The sequence below is a fragment of the Alexandromys fortis genome, unplaced genomic scaffold, assembly GCF_014885135.2.
Source record: "Alexandromys fortis isolate MF-2015 unplaced genomic scaffold, M_Fortis_MF-2015_v1.1 scaffold_71, whole genome shotgun sequence".
In the NCBI taxonomy this organism is placed as follows: Eukaryota; Metazoa; Chordata; class Mammalia; order Rodentia; family Cricetidae; genus Alexandromys; species Alexandromys fortis.
Window position 1 is genome coordinate 2,758,264 of NW_026067954.1, and position 22,345 is coordinate 2,780,608.

The window sequence follows — 22,345 nt, forward strand, 5'->3', positions numbered from 1 at the left end:
TATATATAGACTAGAGACAATCAGTGTGCTAAAGGTCTTTTCCTCCCAACAAGGAGGGGAGAGATTTGTGTGAGGCAGACTGAGGGTCCAGAGGATTGCTGGAGAACAACGGAAGGACAGCCACCTGCTGAGATACCCAAGGATCCTACCAGGGAGCTCTCTCCTTCTCGCGCGCTCTCTCTCTCTCTCTCTCTCTCTCTCTCTCTCTCTCTCTCTCTCTCTCTCTCTCTCTCACACACACACACACACACACACACACACAACAGGCAGCCAGTAACAAGACAAAGAAAAGAATATGTACTTTTATGCTTTGTTGTGTTTGTTTTGGATAGACTCTCACAATGTTGCCTCAGCTGGCTTTGAACTCACAAAGTTCCACCTGCCTCTGCCTCCCCACTGCTAGGGTTAAAGGCATGTACCTGGCTAATAAAATGTACTTTTAAAATCATTTCTATTTTCTGTATGTGGTCCTGTGTGTGAGGGTGCACATGTGTCTGGAAGCTAGAGGACACGTTCAAGGATCACTCCCCAAGCACCTTTCGTCTTTCAGGTGTGTTTGTTTGTTTGGTTTTTGGTTTTTCAAGACTTAGTTGTTCTGTGTAACAATCCTAGCTGTCCTGGAGCTCGTTCTGTGGAGTCTGGCCTTGAACTCACAGAAATCTGCCTGCTTCTTGTGCCGAATGCTAGGATTGAAGGCATTGGACACCACTGCCCAGTCCTTTTTCTGTTTGAAACATTGTCTCTGGCTTGGAACTCACCAAGTAGTATAGCCCCACTGGCTTGTTTAAATTCCATCCCTGCCTTCTCAGCACTGAGCTTGAGCATGTAGCTTAAGCTCTTGTGTTCACAGAGAGGGCACACCATTGACTGAGCTACCTCGCTAGCCCTGAAAATATAATTTAAATCTGCCCTAGCCAGGTGGTGGTGGTGCACACCTTTAATATCAGTACTCGGGGCAGGTGGATCTCTAAGTTCGAGGCCAGCCTGGTCTACAAATTGAGTTCCAGGACAGCAAGGACTAAACAAAGAAACCCTGTCTTGAAAAACAAAAGCAAACAAGCAAAGAAACATACAAAATCTCCCCTAAAGCCAGGTGTAGTGGCGTGTAACCATAATTTCAGAACTTGAGAGACAGAGGCAAGAGGAGCTCATGTTCAATGTCAACCTTGGCTACGTGGAACTCTGTTTCCAAAAACTAAATAATAATAACAATAATGTTGATGAATAAAAATTTAAAATGTGTCCTTCAAAATCATCACACTTCCTAAAACCTGTGTAAAAATGGAGTTATAGGGGCTGGAGAGATGGCTCAGTGGTTAAGAGCATTGCCTGTTCTTCTGAAGGTCCTGAGTTCAATTCCCAGCAACCATATGGTGGCCCACAACCATCTGTAATGAGGTCTGGTGCCCTCTTCTGGCCTTCAGGCATACAGACAGACAGAATATTGTATACATAATAAGTAAATAAATAAATATTTTAAAAATTTATAAAAAAGATAAAATCTGAAAACAAAACCTTCAGAGAGGAGTCTCCTTATCAAGCCCAGACTGGCCCGGAACTAGTGGTCACCCTACCTAGGTCCTGAGTGCTGAGTGGTGCAGGGCACCACATCTGATAGGACAGATTTGTGATTAAGGTCACACAGATTTGACATTATCCCTCCTGTTCCTCCTCTAGGTTCAGCACTTTGTACCACTCAGTATTCAGTCAGGAAGCATGGGGACCGCCTCTCATTGTTATCTTTACATCACCTCCTGTACGCAGTCGGTCAACAGGTTTCATTGGCTTCACCTCCAAAAGAGTCCTGTGATCGGGCTCCTGTTCACCACGGTGACCAGCTTAGTGTGAGTGATGCTGAGAGTTTGCTAAAACCTCAACATCACTCTCCTTGGGTCTGCTCCTACCCCTCCAGTTTGCTCTTTACAGCGGAGTCGAGGTCCTTTGTTTAAAGTATGAATTGTATCACTCCTTCCTCGCCTATGGCTCTCCAACAGTCCTCCAAAACTTTTCCCCCCAGTAAAACTTTTTTTTTCCTTCAAACATTTTTGAAAAACTCAGGGATCAAACTCGGGTCTTGACAGAGTCTAGACAAGTACTCTACCATTAAACTACATCCCAACCCAAGGTTCTGTTTAAGGGTGAATTAAATATTCACCTCAGATATCTCCCGGAAAGGTAGTGAGAAAGTGATTTCATATCTCTGTCTATCTAGCTCAAGGGAAGAATTTACTTGGGAGTTTTCAGCCTGTGGTAAGGGCTTGTGAAGGAAGTGATATATGAGAATTATAACAATATCCAACCTTTGGTACTAAGGGTTGGGGATAGAGGATAGTTCTTTGCCCAAAGGCCAGTTTTACCAAGAAGAAAACAAGCTCCAAGTGGAGTGTCTTCAGTGCTCAACGTTCTCTCAGGAATGAAACTATCTAGAAGCCAAGTGAGCCTAGGGCATTGTTTCTACTCTGTCACTTGGAGTTTGGGTTGCCTGGAAGTGGTGGCTGCCAAGCTGCAACAGAATCAGAGAAGTGACCTTGAACAAGGAAGAAAGGGAAAGAAAATGCCAACAGGTTTTCTTCAGTGAATGAAGTCTGGAATTGACACTGGGGAAGAGCGATCATTTGAACCAGACTCTTCCGTTAGCCTGTCTTCATAATTAATATATGACTGACCGACACACTGACAAGACATGCCCCTCCCCGTCTGCCCTCCTCCCTTAGCCTCCCAAGGGCAGGTTCACACACCACCAAGTCTGGTCTCTCAGCTGTTTGTGGAGACAGGAGTCTCATAAACTGCTGGCTGGCCTTGAATTCTTTTTATTTTATTAAAAAAAAATTGCGGGGGCTGGAGAGATGGCTCAGAGGTTAAGAGCATTGCCTGCTCTTCCAAAGGTCCTGAGTTCAATTCCCAACATGATGGCTCACAACCATCTGTAATGGGGTCTGGTGCCCTCTTCTGGCCTGCAGGTATACACACAGACAGAATATTGAATGCATAGTAAATAAATAAATAAATAAATAAATAAATAAATAAATAAATAAATAATTTGCTTTAGCTGGGCGGTAGTGGCACATGCCTTTTAATCCCAGTACTTGGGAGGCAAAGGCAGGTTGATCTCTGTGAGTTCAAGGCCAGCCTGTTTTACAAGAGCTAGTTCCAGGACAGGCTCCAAAGCTACAGTGACACCCTGTCTCGAAAAACAAAAACAAAAACAAAATGTTTTAGATTTATTTATTTTATGCGTATGAGTGTTTTGCCTGAAAACTATTTTCAGAACATGCATCTAATTCCTTGGACCTGGAGTTACATATGCGAGCTACCTTGTGGGTGCTGCGAACCAAACCCTGGTCCTATTGAAGAGCAACAAGTGCTATTAGGTGCTGAGCCATCTCTGGCCCTGCTTCCACCTGGCAAACGTTGGGATTACAGGTTTAAGGCATCATGACATACACCATTAGGTCTTTAATTTATTTACTTTTTTTTTTCATTTTTAAGACACTGTGGAGCCTTGGCTGAGGTGGGGTTATTGCCTCAACCTTCCGAGTACTGAAATTAAAAGCTAGCTTAGCCATACTGGCTCGGGTCTTTCTAACCGTCCAGTTATAAAGCCTTTTAGAGGGTCCATGTTGACAAAATCAAATCGGACAATTAAAATAGCTAGATTTCTAGTTCATTCCCAGTAATTTGTGTCCTATGCTTCAGGACTGTTTTTTTTTTTTTAAAATAATTTATTTAACTTTATTTCATGTGAGTTGGTGTAAAGGTGTCAGATTCCTTGGGACTGGAGTTACAGACAGTTGTGAGCTGCCATGTGGGTGCTGGGAATTGAACCCGGATCCAATGAAAGAGGAGCCAGGGCTCTTAACCTCTGAGTCATCTCTCCAGCCCCTTCAGGACTGTTTTTATTCACTGATACGTAAAAGCCATAAATATTGTTTTTGAAATTTTTTTTAAAAAGGGAGAATTTTGAGACTGTCTCTAAAGTTGCATTTCTTTTCTGACATCCCCAAAACATCACACATTCCCTTTCTTCTCAGCCCGCCCTCTCCTCGGATCTCGTGCTTGCGCCGGAAGTATCGCGAGAGGTCGAGGTCTCATGAATTCTCCCAGTAGCCCTTGTACTTCCTCTTCCTGTAAGCGGCCAGAGGTGAGCGTTACTCGGCGTCGGGCTCTCGGGCGAATCCTCCGCCATCGCCGCCGTCGTGGTGTCGGGGGAGCCAGCATCGCGGCCCCGGGGCTCCGAGCTCCCCAGGACCATGGGTCCTCGCCACAGGCGGCCGCGCTCCGCGCGGAGGGGCTCGGCGGCGCGTCGGGCCCGGGCTTCGGCAGGCCGCGGGGCGGGCGTGGGGTGAGGGCGGCGCGGCCGGCGGAAGCACGGGGTGAGCCGAGCAGGGCGCCCGAGGCCGGGCCCGCGGTGAGTGCCGTCCGAGGAGGGCGCCGGGTGGGAGCCACATTCATCTGAGCTCAGGGCTGCACCCTGGGCGGCTCGTGGCGTGGGTGCGTGGGGAGGTCGCGGCGATGGGGGAGACGGTCTGCGGGTGATGGTGCACGGCCTCGGGCCGCCAGTTTTATTAAAGCGGCCGGCGGGTAGGTCTGCGTTAAACCGGCACGGAGAAGATGGCTGCGATGATGTCGTTTCTTAGGACACCTTTGGATTGACCGTGAAAATAACTCTCCTCTGAGCAGCCGGTGGCAGTTATCTATCGACTCAGGGTTTAGACGTGTTGGTTACTGGCTGATGGTAACGTTCTGTTCCCAGGTGACCCGTGAAGATGGTTCGCTACTCTCTTGACCCAGAAAACCCTACAAAATGTAAGTTCCGACACGACTCTGTCGATTGGTTTTTGTTGTGTGTGCCTAATGCAGCAGAGATGGACTTTTTCCTTTTTTTTTGTAGCATGCAAATCGAGAGGATCAAACCTTCGGGTTCACTTTAAGGTAAGGAAACCCCATGGTCCTGATACAGAATTGTGATTTGCTCCTGCGTGTCTTTACAAGGTCGCTGCGGTGATGACGTTCTTAGGACACCTTTGGATTTACCATGAAAACAAACACATTCTGAGCAGCCTCCTTTGTTATGAGTTGGTCATTGGAGTGTGAATGCTTGAGGAAATACTGTGGGATATAGGACTAATTGTGGGGTAATGGAGCTTAGGTGATTTACTGTGGTTTCGTCCCCCAGTTCTCAAAATTTCAGTGGGTTGACATTAACCAAAACTTTCTGGCTTGTATTAATTAGAACACCCGTGAAACGGCCCAGGCCATCAAGGGTATGCATATCCGAAAAGCCACCAAGTATCTGAAAGATGTCACTTTGAAGAAGCAGTGTGTGCCATTCCGACGGTACAATGGTGGAGTCGGTAGGTGCGCCCAGGTGAGAAATGGATTTAATGGTGGGGGGGTGAGGAAGGGCTGAAGTCTCCTTAATTGGTCTGGTTGCTGTGATGACAATCTTAGGACACCTTTGGATTAACCGTGAAATAAAACATGTTCTGAGCAGCCTTGGTGTTGGCTAGATGTTCCTAACTGGGTCCAGTGCTTGCTTACCAAGGAAAATAACAAGCTGTTTGCCTTTTTTCTTTCAGGCCAAACAGTGGGGCTGGACACAGGGTCGGTGGCCCAAAAAGAGTGCAGAATTTTTGCTGCACATGCTGAAAAATGCAGAGAGCAATGCTGAACTGAAGGTAACTGTGTCCTTTGTGTGTTGTGCAGTTACTCAGTATCCTATTCAGTAATTGTGACATAATGGGAATGGATGTACATGTCTTTGTTTCTTTAGAGGGGGCGGTAAACATTGCTCTTGTCTTGCACCTTTGTTGTGACAATTTCTCTAGAGTGCTCAGAAGCACGGTGAGGGTGTTGTTTGGTGTTTCAGCTATTTAGAGGTGGGGTATAGCCATTACTTTTACATTTGAACACTTGATTTTTGTAGTGAGGCTGTATAACTTTTAAGATAAAAATAGCTTGTGCTGTAAGAGGACAGAAGGCTAGACACTATCTGGTGTATCGCTTGCTTTCAGCCATCTCTTTGGTATAATAAGTGGGCTCTGAGAGGAGCCTACCTAACACAGTGACACTGCACTCAGGCCTCCAAACAGGGAGCAAATGATCAAGGTCATCCCAGTTAGGTTGGAAGCTTTTTCTCAAAACAGATGTTAGTCTGGTTTTTTTCACTCTTCCCCCCACTCCAGGGTTTAGATGTGGACTCTCTGGTCATTGAGCACATCCAGGTGAACAAAGCACCTAAGATGCGCCGACGAACTTACAGAGCTCATGGCCGGATTAACCCATACATGAGCTCCCCCTGCCACATCGAGATGATCCTCACTGAGAAGGAACAGATTGTTCCAAAGCCAGAAGAGGAGGTTGCACAGAAGAAAAAGGTGAGCCACACAGTTTTATTTTTAGGTAATACTAAAAAAGACAGGCACCTTTGTAATAACCATGAAAGGAGCCTATTCTGACCAGCCCTCTTACCCACTTAATGTGGCTTTTCTGGGAGTTACCTGTAGTCACACTAGATCTGATTAGCTATTGCACTACAATACTTCCTCTTTACAACTAGATAATTTGACTTTTGGCTCTTAAGTGTTGCCCTCTAACAATGCTTCACCTTCCTAATGCAGTGACTCTTCAATACAATAGTCTTGTTGTGCTGACCCCCAACCATAGAATTGTTTGTTTTCCCTGATGGGCTTAAAGAGGGAGTAAGCAAACTGAGAACCGCCTTCTGATGTTCACCAGTTGAGCTTTTCCTACCTTTCCTGAGGTGTGAATTTAAGTCCTTTTAAGAATTAATGCTAATTGAAAAAAATGATCCTTTTCATTGTCTTCTCAGATATCCCAGAAGAAACTGAAGAAACAAAAACTTATGGCACGGGAATAAATTCAACATGAAATAAATGCAGATAAAAGTAAAGGTCTTCTGGTCGTTCATATATGCATTGTTACAGATTGCCTATTAATCAATCCTGCAAGATAAATATTGTTGGGAGGGGTGTGTTGAACCTTATGAAAGGTTTATTATTAAAGTGATAAAGCAATGAAACAGACTGTTGGAAAGCAACTGGGCCATAGGAAAATGACTACTTTGGTTTAGCATTTACTGGAGAGCTTCCATTGGAAGACTTTTTTTAAATATTTATTTATTATGTATACAATATTCTGTCTGTGTGCATGTCTGCAGCCAGAAGAGGGCACCAGACCTCTTTACAGATGGTTGTGAGCCACCATGTGGTTGCCGGGAATTGAACTCAGGACCTTTGGAAGAGCAGGCAATGCTCTTAACCACTGAGCCATCTCTCCAGCCCCCATTGGAAGACTCTTATACAAGATCTTGGGTGTGTGATAAATCTGCCTTGGGGGGGGGGGAAGGACATCTTTACAGTGAATCCTAGTTGAGCTATAATATTCTGCTTAGAATAGTTGAGTTGTTAGAAGGGGCAGTACCGAAATATTTAGCTATAAAAGTATGTGAATTTTAGAAAATATTTAGATTACATGTGTACTGCCCATCTAAGACATGATTAAAGTCTTAACTGATTTGGGAGGGACCATATCATTAAGTAGTTTTCAATGCCCTTGACTGGCCTCTGAGGACAGCACAAACAGGCATGTAAAAAAATTATTTTTTTAGGCTAGAGAGAAGGGTCAGCAGTTTGTTTCTGCAAAGGACCCGATGACCTCTTACACAAGCTCCAGGGCCTCTGATAACCCTCTTACTGTCTCCTTGGGAAGCCATACAATATAAGCACCTGGAAGACTTATAAATCTAAAGCTTTATAAAAGGGAATTACAGGGTATTCAGTGTATCCAGGTTTGACCTTCCAAGTAGCCAGGGCTTAAATCTGTTAGGAATACAAACTACCAAGGTATGCATTTGCTTAGAAGGTTGGAAGGTACTGGATACCTGTCAGTGCTACGTCCCTCAGCTATTTCCTGTATGCTTTTGCCTGTTTAGCACTATTTTTTTAAGAATCCACTTAGTGTGGTTCCCTTTGTAAGCATTTTTTCAAGGTTTGTGACTTGCCTAAAGAACTGAGCTGGAGGGATTATTAAGGTGGAGCTACCAAGCCTGACCCACCTGAGTTAATACCCAGGGCTTACATAGTTTTCTGTGATGCAGCACATGAAATACGTTTTATTTTGTTGACCAGCTTGTTTTCTGGCAACAGTGGTGTTTCCTGCAAACCTCTTATGTGCACGGTTTGGTTTTTCTCTTGGGTATGTCCCCAAGTTGTAAGATAGCCTCACTTAATGTGTTTGACATTGCCAAACGGTTTCTGTTACCCTGGCTGGCCTAGATCTCGCTCTGTGGACCAGGCTGGCCTCAAAATCAGGTCATCCTACCTCTCTCTGCCTGATGGAGACTTAAGTATTTCAGCCAGCAATGTAGTGTGTGAGGGTTCCAAATCCAGTCATACCAACACTAATCTGCGGTAGTGTCCCAGTGCATGTAAAATGGTCAGTAGCTTGGGTTGAGTGCTATAAACAACCCAATCCAGTTTTTAGTGTGCTCTACGTTTACCCCTCCAGTAAAGGTCTAAATTGCCAGGTGTGTACAGAGCCTCATCGTCTAGGATGACAGGAACATGGGAGTCATGATTTCAAGATACGTATTTCATGTGTGAAAACCAAAAAAAGCAAATGTGAGCCCAAGAACATGTGCTATATAGCCTTTCCTATGGCTGTCGAGCCCTCTGCAGTCCAGGAGAGATTTTTTCCGGGGTTAGAAACAAGTCAGGTGGCCATAGTGTCAATCTTCCCAACCCGGAGACGCAGAGTACGGCGCGACTCCGGACAGGCGGCGAGCTCTGTGTACGTCACTGTTACGTCCTCCGCGTCCCCTGTCTGACGCATCCGACGTACTATTGGCTGTTAGCAGCCTAGCCTCCCGGAAGTGCGGACATTGCCCTGGGCGTTTTGGTGGTGGTGAGATTTTGGTGGGGTTGGAGCTCGCGCCTGGTCTCTGTCGGTGTGCCGGTACCCTGCCCTCGCCTCGCCTCGCCTCTCGTCTCGGTCCGGTCCTCGTCCATCGACCTCGGTGTCCCTTCCTTCCTTCCCTGGCGGTTTGGCTCTCATCCTTGGATCCGCACGGTGAGAGCCTCTTCCCTCTGAGCCTCTGGTCCCTTTCCCTCTCTACTTTTTGATCGTTGTCTGTGGTTTCCCCTGTTCCTCTCGGTTCTATCAAGGGAAGCGACTTCACGGCTCTATTTAGGCTGTTCTGGTGGATCCCTAGCCCTTTCCTCTGTCACTTCCATTGTCCTCTTAGACTAAGGTGAGTGAAAGATTCCATTTTGCTCTCTTTGATGGCTTGGATAGTAGTTAAAATGTAGCCTACTATGCCGTCTTCTAGACATGTACACCGCAGTTTCTACAGTATGGAATAAAACATCTATCAAAAAATAACTTACTAGGATTAAGAGACGATACTTTTAGCTTTGTACTTAAAGAGCTCCAAAAAGTTTTGTAAGAACTATAATATGGAAGTCAGGAGTGGTTGCTGCATACTTTTCATCACCACACAAAGGAGGCAGAGGCCGGTACATCCCTTTAAGTTCAAGGCCAGCCAAGGCTACATATTGGGACCTTATCTAATAAGTAATAGTGTGGTGTAGTTACTGCATGGTTTCTTGGGGTTTTATTTAGAACATAACGTGTAGGAATATTTAAACCAGCTACAGATAGAACTCAAAAAATATGAATGACAAAGTTGGATGATAGGAAAGGGACCTGACGAGGAGTTGTAAAATTCTCGAATAATTTTTTTAAATTGGGGAAAAGATAAAAAAAGATTTTTATTTTGTTTTAAGTAGTCCTGATGACTTAAAACTCACATACATATCTCCCCTTCATCCTCCCAAGGGATGGTTTAAAGACATGAGCCACCATTCCTGGCGGGAATTCTGATTTTGCACAGGTTCCAGCTTTTGTGCGTGCTCCTGACTTTAAACTTTTGTTTTCCATTTTAAGATAGGATCTTCCTAAATTGTTCACACCTTGAACTTGGTGTGTAGCCCGGGCCGATTTATGCAGCTCTTTTCATGAGCCTCCCACATAGTTGGGGTCACAGGCTGGCCTCTTTGTTTGGTTTCTGGTTTATACTCCAGTCACTGTCCAGTGCATACCGCGTTCTTGTTAGCCCGGTGCTGTCATTTTCCTCATGAGGGAATTAAGACGTAATCCGGTTCCGTAATTTTTCCAAGGAACACCTTTTAGAAAGTGATGCAAGTCAAGGCGCTTCCCCAGGAAGTCTGTCGGTGCTGTGCCGAGGTACCTTTAAAGACTCCTAGACCTGTGCGACACCAGCTCAGATTCCTGGAAAGATGCTGAAGAATCATCTCTGCCCACTCCCCGTTGTAGAAGTGTTGCTTGCACAGAGGGAAGAGCACAGTGGTTCTCAACCTCCCTGATTCAGTTCTCATGTTGTGACCCTAACCGTAAAATTGTCTTGTTGCTACTTCATAACTAATTTTGATATTGTTAGGAATCATAATGTAAATATCTGATATGCAGGATATCTGAGATGCAACACCTGTGAAAGGGCCGCCGCGACCCATAGGTTAAGAACCGTGGGTCTAGCAGGAGCCAGGCAAGTGAACTACACCCCCAGCTTAATGCTGATTTGTTTGTTTGTCTTTTTAAATTGGAGTGTGTTCTTGAAATTTTTAGAGATCACTTGGATAAATTCTTAAGTTATTTGGACTAGAATTGATTGAGTCCTTTATAAAATAGCTGGTTGTTCCTTGATGTAGATTTATACTTAGAGTTTTTCAGAATCTCATTCAAAAGAATCATAACACTGTTTAGCTGAAGTGTGAGCTCTTTAAAGTGTGCGTCTGGTGCTGAGTCATCCGACAATCAGTGCTACTTCCCCGATAATATTGTGAAAATCAGAAAAGTTAACGTCATTGAGTATTGTTCTGAAACTTCTTTATAAGGTCCTTGTGCTGCTTAGTTTAAATACTAACCTGGAAGAACCTGGAATTACCTGAGAAGAATTTGAATGAGTAATGATCCAGATTGCTTGGCCTGTGAGCATGTCTGTTAGTGATTATTTCCATCGTTAAAGGGTGGAGGAAGACCTAGTCCACTGCGGGCATCAAAATTCCCTAGGCAGGGGGTCCTCAACAGGGTAAGAGGAGAAAGCCAGCAGCAGAGCGAGCAAGCAAGCATCCTTGTGTTTTCCTCTCTGCTATTACAGGGTTCTCTGTGTAGCCCCAGCTGTTCTGGAACTCTCTCTGTAGACCAGCTGGCCTTGAACTCCCAGAAATCACCTGCCTCTGCCTCCCTCCGCCTCCCAAGTGCTGGGATTAAAGGTGTGTGCCACCACCGCCCTGTTTCTCTGCTCTTAATTGTAGATGCTATGTTTTTAAGTTTCCCCCTCAACTTTCCCACAGTACTCTACTAACTTGGACTGCAGTAACACAAACCGTTTCTTCCCTAAGTTGCTTTTGTCGGGGTGTCTGTCACATTAACAAATAAAATTAGAATAATTTTCTATCCTGAAGTCCTAGTCCTGAGATTAATTTATTTTGGAAGTTTACGAGATCCTTTGATATCATAGAACAAGTGTCATCTCTTTTAAGACATAGTTGATTTTCAGAATCAGATTTGTCAATATGATTTTTAATTAGCAAGAACGTTAAGAAGGGCTGACTGTGTTGGTGTATGCCTTTAACCCCTGAACTGGAGAGGCAGAGGAAGGCCTGAAAGTAGAGTTCTAGCCAGCTAGGGCTACATGGTGAGAGATTCTGTCCAAAAAATAAAAAGAATATTAGAAGTATTAACTTTTAGAAATGAACAATATAATTGTATAATAATACTTATCTTAGGGTTATTATTGCTGTGATGAAACACCATAACCAAAGCAGCTTGGGAGGAAAGGGTTTACACTTCCACACTGCTGCTCACCACTGAAGAAAGTCAGGGCAGGATCCTAGAGGCAGGAGCTGATGCAGAGGCCATGGAGGGGTGCCGCTTACTGGCTTGTTCCTCATGGCTTGCCAGCCTGCTTTAAATTATAGAACCCAGGGCTACCATTCCAGGGATGGCACCACTCACAATGGACTGGGCCCTCCCCCACCAATTGCTAATTAATAAAGTCTACAGGCTTGTCTACAGCCTGATCTTATCAAGGCATATTCTCTCTCTCTTTCTTATTTATTTTTTATTTTTCAAGGCAGGATTTCTCTGCTGGGATTAAAGGCGTGTGCCACCATCGCCCAGCTTCGGTTGCTCTGTACCTTTGGATCCTGTCCTGGAACTTGTAGACCAAGCTGGCCTCGAACTCACGGAGATACATTCACCTCTTCCTGGGATTTAAGGCTTGTGCCACAACTACCTGGTCCATTGTTAGTTCCTGATATAATTCACACTGAGTGCACTCCATATTTGAGTATAAATAATATTGTTTTCCTTTAGAAAAAAAGCCAAGCAAAAGCAAATCCCTCCTACTATGTAGTCCTGATGACTGTCTTAGAACTCTCTAGGTAGATCAGGCTGGCCTCCAGCTCATAGGCATCAAATGCTGGAATTAAAGACAGGTACAACCATATCTGGCTATATATATTTTTTTATTACTACTTACTTTTTTTTGTATATGTATGCATGGGAGAGGGAGCCGCTCCGCTGTCCTGTGTTGAGGTCAGGGGACAACTTGCAGGAGTAGACATAAAGTGCATAGCACATACTGTCAGAATGCTTAAAAGTCATTTGATTGCGTTTTTATTTATCATGTAGGCATACCCATGCCATGGTGAGCCTGTGGATGTTAGAGGTCAAAGTAACTGAAGTTGGTTCTGTCTTCCCTGTTTTGGTTCTGGGTATTTGTTGTCGGGCTTGGAGGCAGGCACCTTTATCCACCCAACTTTCCTTTTGTCGTGAGATCTTTGAGGCAGCAAAATGATTGGAATTGGATGCTGGCATCCAGCTCAGCTGTTCATGTTTGCTCACTTGTTCCTTTACCTGGCAGATAGCAGCCTTTGGGTTTAGAAAGCTTTGCCTTCAGCATATAGTTTTGCCCATGCCCCCATCTCTGTAGAAAGAGTACTTTCCATAAAGCCTTTCTATCACTAATCTACAGTGAGCTGATTCTTCTGTCCGCAGTTTCGGACATCAAGCCTGGGACAATGGTGTGCATTCCTTGTATCGTCATTCCAGTTCTGCTCTGGATCTTCAAAAAGTTCCTGGAGCCGTACATCTACCCGCTGGTTTCCCCCGTCATCAGCCGTATATGGCCTAAAAAGGCTGTACAAGAATCCAGTGGTAAAAATATAGGCAAAGTAGACTGCCAGGTAAGACCCTTCAAATGCCTGAGGAAAGGCGGGTGGAAGGGTGCACCTGGGTAACCCTTGGCTTTTGGAAGCTTGAGCTGCTAGAACTGGTAGCTTTAATTTGTTTGTCTCAATTATTTAGTAATTTAGTAATCAGAAGATTTTAGACCAGACTTCTGAGTAACATGTTTGTCCTTTTGCCTATGGCTTTGCTTGAGGAACTTACTTTCCCCCACCTGATGTGGGAATTGAAACCCGCCAGATCAGCGCTCTACCACTGAGCTACGTACCCAGGCCCAGTGTGAAGGCTGTTTTGAAAGGGACTATTTAGACCGCTTCTGTCTTCAGCATTAGTGCCTGTTAAATTGGCTTTGTTCAGCTGTGTTAATTAACCAGCGTGATTCTGAAAGCAAAATCGTTTCATTCTGAAGTTTATTGTCTGCTTTTACAAAGAATATCTCTTAAAATCAGTTTCTTTTCCTTCTAATAATTCTTATTTTCTTTTTTTGTCATTTTAGGGTGCAGATATCAATGGATTACCCACAAAAGGAGCAACAGAAGTCTCTGAGAAGAAGAAAAACTAGTGTGGTTTTCCTGTAGCCCTCAGCTGTTTTCAAATGGACCCGATAATATGAAGCACCTTCTTTGTCTCTTGACTTTTTTCTCTGAGACCAGGAGTATAGATAAGCAGTTTAGCTATCTGCCTGATGCTGATCAGGAAGAACATGTATTTATATTTAAAGTGTAAGTAGTCATATTTAATGACCGCACCGAGTTTCTTGTTCATTAAAGTAGCTTCATTTCTACTAATAAGAATAAACAGAAGGTTTGTGTGAGCAGACACTCAGAACGTGGAGTCCTTGGGCCTTTGCATTCTTTTGGTTCCTGTGGGCTCTCGTACTTGAGTGTCCAGTACAGTGGATGGAATGAGGTGTGAAAGATGAAATTACTGACGAACACGGTGGAGAGCTGAGACTTAAGAGTCATTATTGTGCTAAGGAACCTGGAAAAGAAGGAACTAGAGGGAACTTCTTTGAAAAATGTAACATCAACATCAATGTCGATCACAAATTCTGATTCTGCTGTACCTCTTGTCCTGCAGGTGCATTAAACATTCATTTTAACTTGTTCTTTGCTTCTTTTTGTCTTTTCATATTTGAAGCTAATGTTTTTAAAAGATCGGGCAAACAAAGCGAGTCTTAGAACTGTGATGGCATCTAGACAGTGGTTAAGCAGTGGTTAAGCAGAAGTTAACATTCTACAGTGAGTGAATTACCTAGGAAGGACCTGACTGGCCTGGTTTTGCCCAAAGCAGCTAGGGGTCTTGCCTGGTGCTTCTTTATCCTATCAATGGTGATAGGATAAAGCCCATCCTGTGCCTGATGCCTGTAATCCCAGCTACTTAGGGGGCTGAGGACTCCAAAAGCCTGGCCTTTGCTGCTGAATGAGTTTGTGTCTAACTTAGCCAGATCTCACGTCCAATTAAAAAATGCGAAAAGGGGGGGCTGGAGAGATGGCTCAGAGGTTAAGAGCACTGACTGTTCTTCCAAAGGTCCTGAGTTCAATTCCTAGCAACCATATGGTGGCTCACAACCATCTGTAATGGGGTCTGGTGCCCTCTTCTGGCCTGCAGACATACATGGAAGGAATGCTGTATACATAATAAATAAATAAATATTTAAAAAAAAATGCGAAAAGGGTTGCAGATATAGCCCAGTGGCAAAGTGTTTGTTTAACCTGAGCCCTGGGTACAGTTCACAGCTTCCCTCCACTCAAACTCTGCCTAGGCGAGGATGGCCTTGAACTTCTGGAAATCCTGTCACTACCTCCCAAATGCTAGGGATACAGGTCTGTACTACCACACCTGCTCCCCACCCTCCTTTGTTCTTTGGAGATTTGTCCCAGCTCTTTGATCTGGGAGTCAGGATCCTAAGTGCTTCAAGTGCAGGCATCAACCACCATTCCTAGCTTAAAATGCTTGTGTTGAGTGTGTACATCATGGTTTTTATTATACATCAGAGTTTTTTGTGGGGAGGGGGGGTGCTTTGAAGCAAGGTCTTTATCTGTAGTGTATCTGTGCTGCCCTGGAGCTCAGTATGTAGATCAGGCTGGTCTCAAACTCACAGAGATCCTGCCTCTGCCTCCCAAGTCCTAGGATTAAAGGTGTCTGCCATGCGCCACCACACCCATCCTGCACATCTTTTTTTCTTTTTACAAATATCTAGCACAATAGTCATGCTGCACATCATTTTTAAGTTAATTTCTTTTTTTTTTTTTTTTTTTTTTTTGGTTTTTCGAGACAGGGTTTCTCTGTGGCTTTGGAGCCTGTCCTGGAACTAGCTCTTGTAGACCAGGCTGGTCTCGAACTCACAGATCCGCCTGCCTCTGCCTCCCGAGTAAGTTAATTTCTTTTGAAGTCTCAGTCAGTTCAAGTTGACCTCTGTAGTCAAAGATGACCTTGAATGTCTGTGCCTTCTGCAACACAGATGCCGCTATTACGCTATTACTTGTGTGTGCCATCATGGCCAGCTCACAAAACCTTGAAGTAGAATAATTTTTTTAAATTTATTTATTATGTATATAGTGTTCTGAGCACCAGATCTCATCATAGATGGGTGTGAGCCATCATGTGGTTGTTGAGAATTGAACCCAGAATTGAACAGCAGTCAGATCTCTTAACCTCTGAGCCATCTCTCCAGCCCCAGTTATTTTTATGTGTGTGTTTTTCCTGTGTACTCGCATGTGCACTTTCTATGTGCCTATGGATGTTTGTGAGTCACCATGTGGGTGCTAGGAATTGAACCCAAATACTATCACTGCTAATTTTTTAGTTATAAAATTTAGATCTGAGTGTCTTTATTCTATGTGAGTGGGTGTTTTGTCTACCTGTATATCTTGGTGTCAGAAGAACCCAGAAGAAAGTGATGGATACCCTAGTTCTGGAGTTACAGTTGTGAGCTGACATGTGGATGTTGAGAATTTAACCTGGGTCCTCTGGAAGAGGAATACTTAGCCACTAAGCCATCTCTCCAGCTTCTAGCTGTTTTATACTTTTATATATTCTCCCAATGTTTTCTGGGGGGAGGGGTTGATGCTAGAGACTAAACCCTGGACCTTAGGCATAAGCATGCTGAGTACATGTTCTACTACACTTATGCTTCACTAGTTTCCAACTTCCAATGTCTTTCTTTTTTTTTGAGATGGAGTCTCTGTAGGTCTGGCTGGCCTGGAACTTGTTATATGGACCAGGCTGGTATCTCACTGATTCGCATGCTTCATTCTCCTGAGTACTGAAATTAAAAGGCCTACACCATGACACCTGATTTCCAATGCACTTCAATAAACTACTCTTGAAAGTATTGGTGGGCTTGCTGGATGCGTTCTATCTGCCCTCCAGATCTCTGCTCCTTCATTTGCTTGTCTGCCCAAGAAAGCTGAATTCCATGAGCCGGCTCCCAGCCCTTGGTTATGGAACCGTTCATGAAAACAATACCATCGGGACTCAGCGGTTAAGAACACTTGTGGGGCTAGAGAGATGGCTCATCGGTTGGGAGCACTGGCTGTTCTTCCAGAGGACTTAGGTTCAATTCCCAGCCATGGTAACTCACACCTGTGTAATTCCAGTTCTAGATGATCTGGCATCTTCACACAGACTTACATGCAGGCAAAACACCAATGCACATAAAAAAATAAAAATCTTAAAAAAAAAAAAAAACAAAAAACAGTTGCTGCTTTTGCAGAAGGCCTAAGTTTTGTTCCCAGCACCCACATGGTGGCTCACGACCATCAGTAAGTCCAGTTCAACTGGACCTGCTGCCCTCTTCTGATCCCTTTGACACCAGGGATGCATGTGGTACACATACATACATACATGTAAGCAAAGCACTTGTACACATAAATCTAAAAAAAAAAAAAAACAACTACCATCTGTTGAAACAGGAGCGGCTGGGCTGCGTCCCCAGCACCCAGGCCGCCTGCTAGCTCATGCCCGAAATAACAACACACAAATTGTATTCTTTTAAACACTGCTTGCCCATTATATCTAGCCTCTTCTAGGCTAATTCTCACATATTAATTTAGCCCATTTCTAATAATGTGTGTAAGCACCCCAAGGTGCGCTTACCAGGAAGATTCTAGCCTACGTCCATCCTGGGTTGGAGTTGCCTGGGAGAGCGGTGCCTGGTGTCTCTGCTCCAGAGAGCAGAGCTGTGGGGGTCTGAGCTCACTTCCTCTTCCTCCTGTTTACTCCTCCCACCTATGTTTTTACCTATCAGGGCAAGCAGTTTATTTATTTAATTAACCAATGAAATCAACAGATTGATATATGACACTCCCACATCAACCATCAATTTAGCATCTGAATAACAGATAGCCTGTAGTTTATGTTGCTGCCTTCTGGGACATTTATTTTGCTGAATAACATTGGCATCATCATTATTGAGTAATTAAATCCTAATTAATAATGAGTGGAGAGATGTCTCAGCACTTAAGAGCATTGACTACTCTTCTAGAGACCTAGGTTCAATTCCTAGAATCTATATGGTGGCCTATAATCACGTATAATTCCAGTTCTAGGGGATCTGATACCCTTTTCTGGTCTTGAGCACCAGATATACAAGTGGCGCACAGATATACATGCAGGCAAAACAACCATACACATAAAATAAAATAAAATTAAAGTTGAACTTTACAATAAAGCATGATCTAATGCAATTAAAATAAATCTTTACTTTGGCTCGAAGTCCCAAATAGCTGCTCACTCCACGCCAAACACAATTCTAGTTTTTCAAATCTTTACCAAGATGATTTGTTTGTAAAAAGTTAGTGACCGACTGTTATCTCTGGAAGGCTTCCTCTCTAAACACCATCACCCTGAGATTTAAGTTCTAATGGGCAAATTTTGGAGAGACATATACATTGAAACCGTAACATATTTTGAACTGTCCTCATGATCATGGCTATTATATGAGTCAATACAGCTTGACATTTAATTTTATGTGCATTTGGTGTGAGGGTGTCAGATTCCTAGAACTGGAGTTACAGACAGTTGTGAGTTGCCATGTATGGGGGTGCTCTTGACCTTTGATTCCATCTCTCTAGCCCACCAGCTGGACGTTCTAAAATGATGCCCGGCTTGTAGTTGTTTGTTTTTGTTTCTGCAGCCCTCAGGATTGCACCTAGGACACTGCACATTCTGGCCAAGCTAGGGCTATAGATGTGTTTCATCAGACCCAACTGCCACTGCCTTTGAGCATTCCAGATTTCCTCTAAGTTGTTTTCACAGAGTATTGTGAAACAGGAAAGAACAGGAGGACAGCTGGGGACAATCTCCATGTTGCTTGCACAGTAGAAAATTAGAAGGCACTAACTTTTGAGCAGGTGACATGTTTACAAGGCACACGAGAATAAGCAACTCTTTCAGGACTTGTGGTTGGGTTTTGTTTTTGTTTGTTTTCTTTTGTTGAGAAGGTCTTCTCTTTGTATAGCCCTGGCTGTTTGTAGATTTGGCTGGCCTTGAACTCAGAGATCCCTCTGCCTTCTGGGTGCTGGGATTAAAGACTTGTTCCACCACATCTGGTTAGTTAAGAGACAGGGTCTTAAGTCACCTAAACTGACTTTGTAGCTAGCTGAAAATGACTTTCAACACCTAACTCTCTTTCCTCCAACTCCCAAGTGCTGGGGTTATGGGTGTTTGCCACTAGCCATGGCTGGCTTTGAGCTTTCAATTCTGCTACCTTTGCCTCTTAAAGAAAACGTTTATCTTGTTTTTTGTTTTGTTTTGTTTTGTTTTGTTTTCTGAGACAGGGTTTCTCTGTGGTTTTGGAGCCTGTCCTGGAACTAGCTCTTGTAGACCAGGCTGGTCTCGAACTCACAGAGATCCGCCTGCCTCTGCCTCCCAAGTGCTGGGATTAAAGGCATTCGCCACCACCACCTGGCTTTTTTTTTTTTTTTGAAAACGTTTATCTTGAAGATCAGTGGTTATCACAAAAAAATACATGACTATATCTAATAATAAACCATCAATGTATCTAAAACAAATACTGAAAGAATTGGAATACAGATAAATGTTCCTGCAACAATAGCTAGAGATCCTGGTACTGGTACTCTGTTTAGGTGCAGCTCAATAGTGGAGTGCTTGCCCAGTGTATACTGAATTTGGTCTCCAGCACCACCAACCAACTAATCAACCAACCAACCAACCAACCAACCAACCAACCAACCAACCAACCAACAAAACCCATCTATCATAGATAGAACAATCAGATAGGGCACAGAAGACTTGAGCAACGTAGTGAGTTACCTAACTATAACAGACACAACAAAGAGACTGGTCTTTTCTTTAAATGCATTCTCTGTCCAATATACAAGACTCAAATCACATATTAAACCTCAATAAATGTAAAAAAAAACATCATACAAAATAAATTCTCTGGTATGATCTGGTAAAGTTAGACGTTTTAACACAGGGGAAAATAGAATGAACACTCACAAAAATCATAGCACAATATCAACTAGGTGGATGCAGCAGACAGTTCCATGAGTTCAAAGCCAAGGTAATTTGATGACTGGGAAGTATTCCTAAATGGTTGCAATGGAATAACCTAGCGTTGGCTCAGAGGAGTTTTGTTTTAATACCGGTGGGAATGTACCTTTATATCTGCTGATGCAAGTTCCATTAGGAAGATGTTGGTGAAGATTTGAATCTGCTAATCTCAACGAGCTAATTTTCAAAATCTATTTGCTCAAAAGCCATTCCTTTGGGGCTGGAACTGAACTATGCCAACTGTTGTTTTCCTTCAAGGTAATTGAGCACATCTTGAATGTGTGTAAAACCTACAGCTCCAGGAGTCCTTAAGCATCGCAAGGTCAGGACCAAGTCTAGAGCACAGTGCCAACAATTCTTGATTGTATGTTATCTTTGTGCATTTGGCTTGATTTAGAATTACCTAGAAGATTGAGGCATAGCCCTGTGTGTCTGTTGAAGTGTTTTAGGAGAGGATTAACTGCCCTGGATTAACTGGAGAGGATTAGCTGAATTCTTGGTCTGAATGTGGGTGGCTCCATTCCATGGATCGAAGGATTAATTTTTTTTTCCCTGAGAAAGTTTCTCTCTGTAGCTCTGACTGTCCTGGAACTTGATCTGTAGACCAGGCTGGCTCAGATTCAGAGCTCTGCCTGCCTCTATCTTCCATGTTCTGACATTAAAGATGCGCACCACCACCGTCCAGCTGGGCATACAGTATAAAAGAGGAAAAGGAGAAAACAAATAGCATATTGGCACCTCCTCTCTTTGCTTTTTGGCTGAATAGGGAATTAGATATGAGCCACCATATCCTGACTTTTTTCCTTTTTTTTCTGTTTGTTTGTTTTTAAACAGTTTAACAGTCCTGGGTGGCCTGGATCTCACTTTGTAGAGCAGGCTGATCTCGAACTCAGAGATCCTCCTGTCTCTGCCTCCTGAGTGCTAGGATTAAAGACATGTACCACCATGCCCAGCTTATTTTTCTTTTTATACGCCCTTCTTCCCTCTCTGTGTGTGCTCTTTGTGTTTGAGTATATGATGTGTGAGCATACGTTTGTGTTTGTGAATGCAGGTAAGTGCATGGTATGGTGTGTATGTTGTGGGTCCAAGACTCCAAATCAACCTGACCAGACACAAAAGTTCCTTCAAGAAAGATTTATTAGGGGCTGGAGAGATGGCTCAGCGGTTAAGAGCATTGCCTGCTCTTCCAAAGGTCCTGAGTTCAATTCCCAGCAACCACATGGTAGCTCACAACCATCTGTAATGAGGTCTGGTGCCCTCTTCTGGCCTGCAGGCATACACGTAGAAAGAATATTGTATACATAATAAATAAATAAATAAATTTTAAAAAAAGAAAGATTTATTACCAGGCAGCACTACAGAAACTGATCGATCAGGGATCACAGTATAGACTTGAACTGACTGAGTCCCAGAACATCCATTTAAAAAAGTATTTAAGCACAAAACCCACAAATACCTGTGCCAAGTTACAATTACAATTTTTCCACCAACCAGTATTCAAAGATTAGGGGTCTTCCCTATGTGTTCCATCATTTTCAACCCACACAAAATGTAAGCTTTTCAGGCCAACCAATCAGATTCATATGCTTTTTAGAGAACTAAAAGATGCATTACAGACTATTTCTATTATTTAAGGAGGTTAACAATCAGAAAGTCTCCAGCTGCCCTCAGGGCCTGGCAACTTGAACTTTGTTTCACCCTACAGGTAAAATGGAGTCTGAAGTCAAAATGGCAGCACTCAGGACAAGGTACTTTGTCAACACGTAGAGAGCAGAGGACAACCTTGGAGTCTTTGCCTTGCGTCTTGTTTGAGACAGGGTCTCTTGTTTGCCACTGTGTGTTTCACGTTAGCTAGTCCAGGTGCTTCTGTGGATCCTATATCTCCGTCCTCCAGATCACGCTAGGAGAGTTGGGATTACTGCACACAGCTTTACATGAGTTCTGGGGATTCCTACCGAGTTCGTCACATGATCTAGCACCTTATCCACCTAGCCGTGTCCCCAGCCCTATCTTTGATATTTATAAGACAAGTTCAGTCAGACAGTGGAGGGACCTTCTTTTAATTCCAGCACTTGGGAGGCAGAAGCAGGTGGATCTTTTCGAGTTCAAGGCCAGCCTGTTCTACAGAGCTAGTTCCAGGGCTTCTCTAGTTCGAGAAACCCTGACTCAAAAAACAAAATAAACAAAAGAGAGGACTTAAGTAGCCCAGGCTGGTCTTGAACTTACTGAATAGCCAAGGACGACCTTGATCCTCTTGACTCACTTCCCAGCTGCTAGGATTACAGGTGTGACTCACTTGTCTATCTTCACAAACGTGCTTTCAAATAAGTAGACATCTACGCCATTCTTTACGTGTGGGCAAGTGCGCCTTCCCCTATTAGCTAGATCCCCAGGCACATGCTTTGCTGTTCTTCTGCAAGCTCAGTGAACTTACTGGCAAGTAATATTGTAAAAGAATGTGTAGGCTGGCAAAGTGGCTCAGTGGGAGAAGGTGCTCGCTGCCAATCCCGGTCGCCTGAATCCATCCGAGGAG

General features: G+C 43.8%; 2 protein-coding genes and 3 non-coding genes across 9 annotated transcripts; all 5 read left to right on the forward strand.

Moving 5' to 3' along the window:
• The first annotated feature begins 4,392 nt into the window (after positions 1-4,392).
• Rpl17 (ribosomal protein L17) lies at positions 4,393-6,917 on the forward strand. 3 transcript variants are annotated; one of them, XM_050151619.1, is made up of 7 exons: positions 4,393-4,408; positions 4,754-4,806; positions 4,892-4,932; positions 5,234-5,368; positions 5,580-5,678; positions 6,186-6,377; positions 6,833-6,917. In XM_050151619.1, exons 2-7 carry the CDS (start codon positions 4,767-4,769, stop codon positions 6,878-6,880), a joined length of 555 nt encoding a protein of 184 aa, XP_050007576.1. In that variant the 5' UTR covers positions 4,393-4,408; positions 4,754-4,766; the 3' UTR covers positions 6,881-6,917. The 3 variants fall into 3 exon arrangements, with proteins under 3 accessions (XP_050007576.1, XP_050007575.1, XP_050007577.1); XM_050151618.1 differs by lacking the exon at positions 4,393-4,408 and having other exon boundaries at positions 4,517-4,806; XM_050151620.1 differs by lacking the exons at positions 4,393-4,408; positions 4,892-4,932 and having other exon boundaries at positions 4,525-4,806.
• Positions 4,616-4,681, forward strand: LOC126507388 (small nucleolar RNA SNORD58). Its single transcript, XR_007593512.1, has one exon. It is a non-coding gene; the product is annotated as a small nucleolar RNA SNORD58 (small nucleolar RNA).
• Positions 4,997-5,061, forward strand: LOC126507386 (small nucleolar RNA SNORD58). Its single transcript, XR_007593510.1, has one exon. It is a non-coding gene; the product is annotated as a small nucleolar RNA SNORD58 (small nucleolar RNA).
• LOC126507387 (small nucleolar RNA SNORD58) lies at positions 5,431-5,495 on the forward strand. The gene has a single exon (XR_007593511.1). It is a non-coding gene; the product is annotated as a small nucleolar RNA SNORD58 (small nucleolar RNA).
• A 1,961-nt stretch (positions 6,918-8,878) lies between the features above and the next one.
• On the forward strand, positions 8,879-14,397 carry CUNH18orf32 (chromosome unknown C18orf32 homolog). Of its 3 annotated transcripts, none has more exons than XM_050151622.1 (4): positions 8,949-9,090; positions 12,176-12,347; positions 13,102-13,289; positions 13,787-14,397. In XM_050151622.1, the coding sequence occupies exons 3-4, from the start codon at positions 13,125-13,127 to the stop codon at positions 13,850-13,852; spliced, it is 231 nt and encodes a 76-aa protein (XP_050007579.1). In that variant the 5' UTR covers positions 8,949-9,090; positions 12,176-12,347; positions 13,102-13,124; the 3' UTR covers positions 13,853-14,397. The 3 variants fall into 3 exon arrangements, with proteins under 3 accessions (XP_050007580.1, XP_050007579.1, XP_050007578.1); XM_050151621.1 differs by having other exon boundaries at positions 12,180-12,347; XM_050151623.1 differs by lacking the exon at positions 12,176-12,347 and having other exon boundaries at positions 8,879-9,090.
• The last annotated feature ends 7,948 nt before the right edge of the window (positions 14,398-22,345 follow it).

Excerpts from the sequence above, each read along its gene's own strand:
- Rpl17 (XM_050151619.1), top strand. The coding sequence starts at position 4,767 with ATGGTTCGCTACTCTCTTGACCCAGAAAACCCTACAAAAT. Across the intron at positions 4,807-4,891 it reads CCCAGAAAACCCTACAAAAT|CATGCAAATCGAGAGGATCA; the intron begins GTAAGTTCCGAC and ends TTTTTTTTGTAG. Across the intron at positions 5,679-6,185 it reads AGAGCAATGCTGAACTGAAG|GGTTTAGATGTGGACTCTCT; the intron begins GTAACTGTGTCC and ends CCCCCACTCCAG.
- CUNH18orf32 (XM_050151623.1), top strand. The coding sequence starts at position 13,125 with ATGGTGTGCATTCCTTGTATCGTCATTCCAGTTCTGCTCTGGATCTTC. Across the intron at positions 13,290-13,786 it reads TAGGCAAAGTAGACTGCCAG|GGTGCAGATATCAATGGATT; the intron begins GTAAGACCCTTC and ends TTGTCATTTTAG.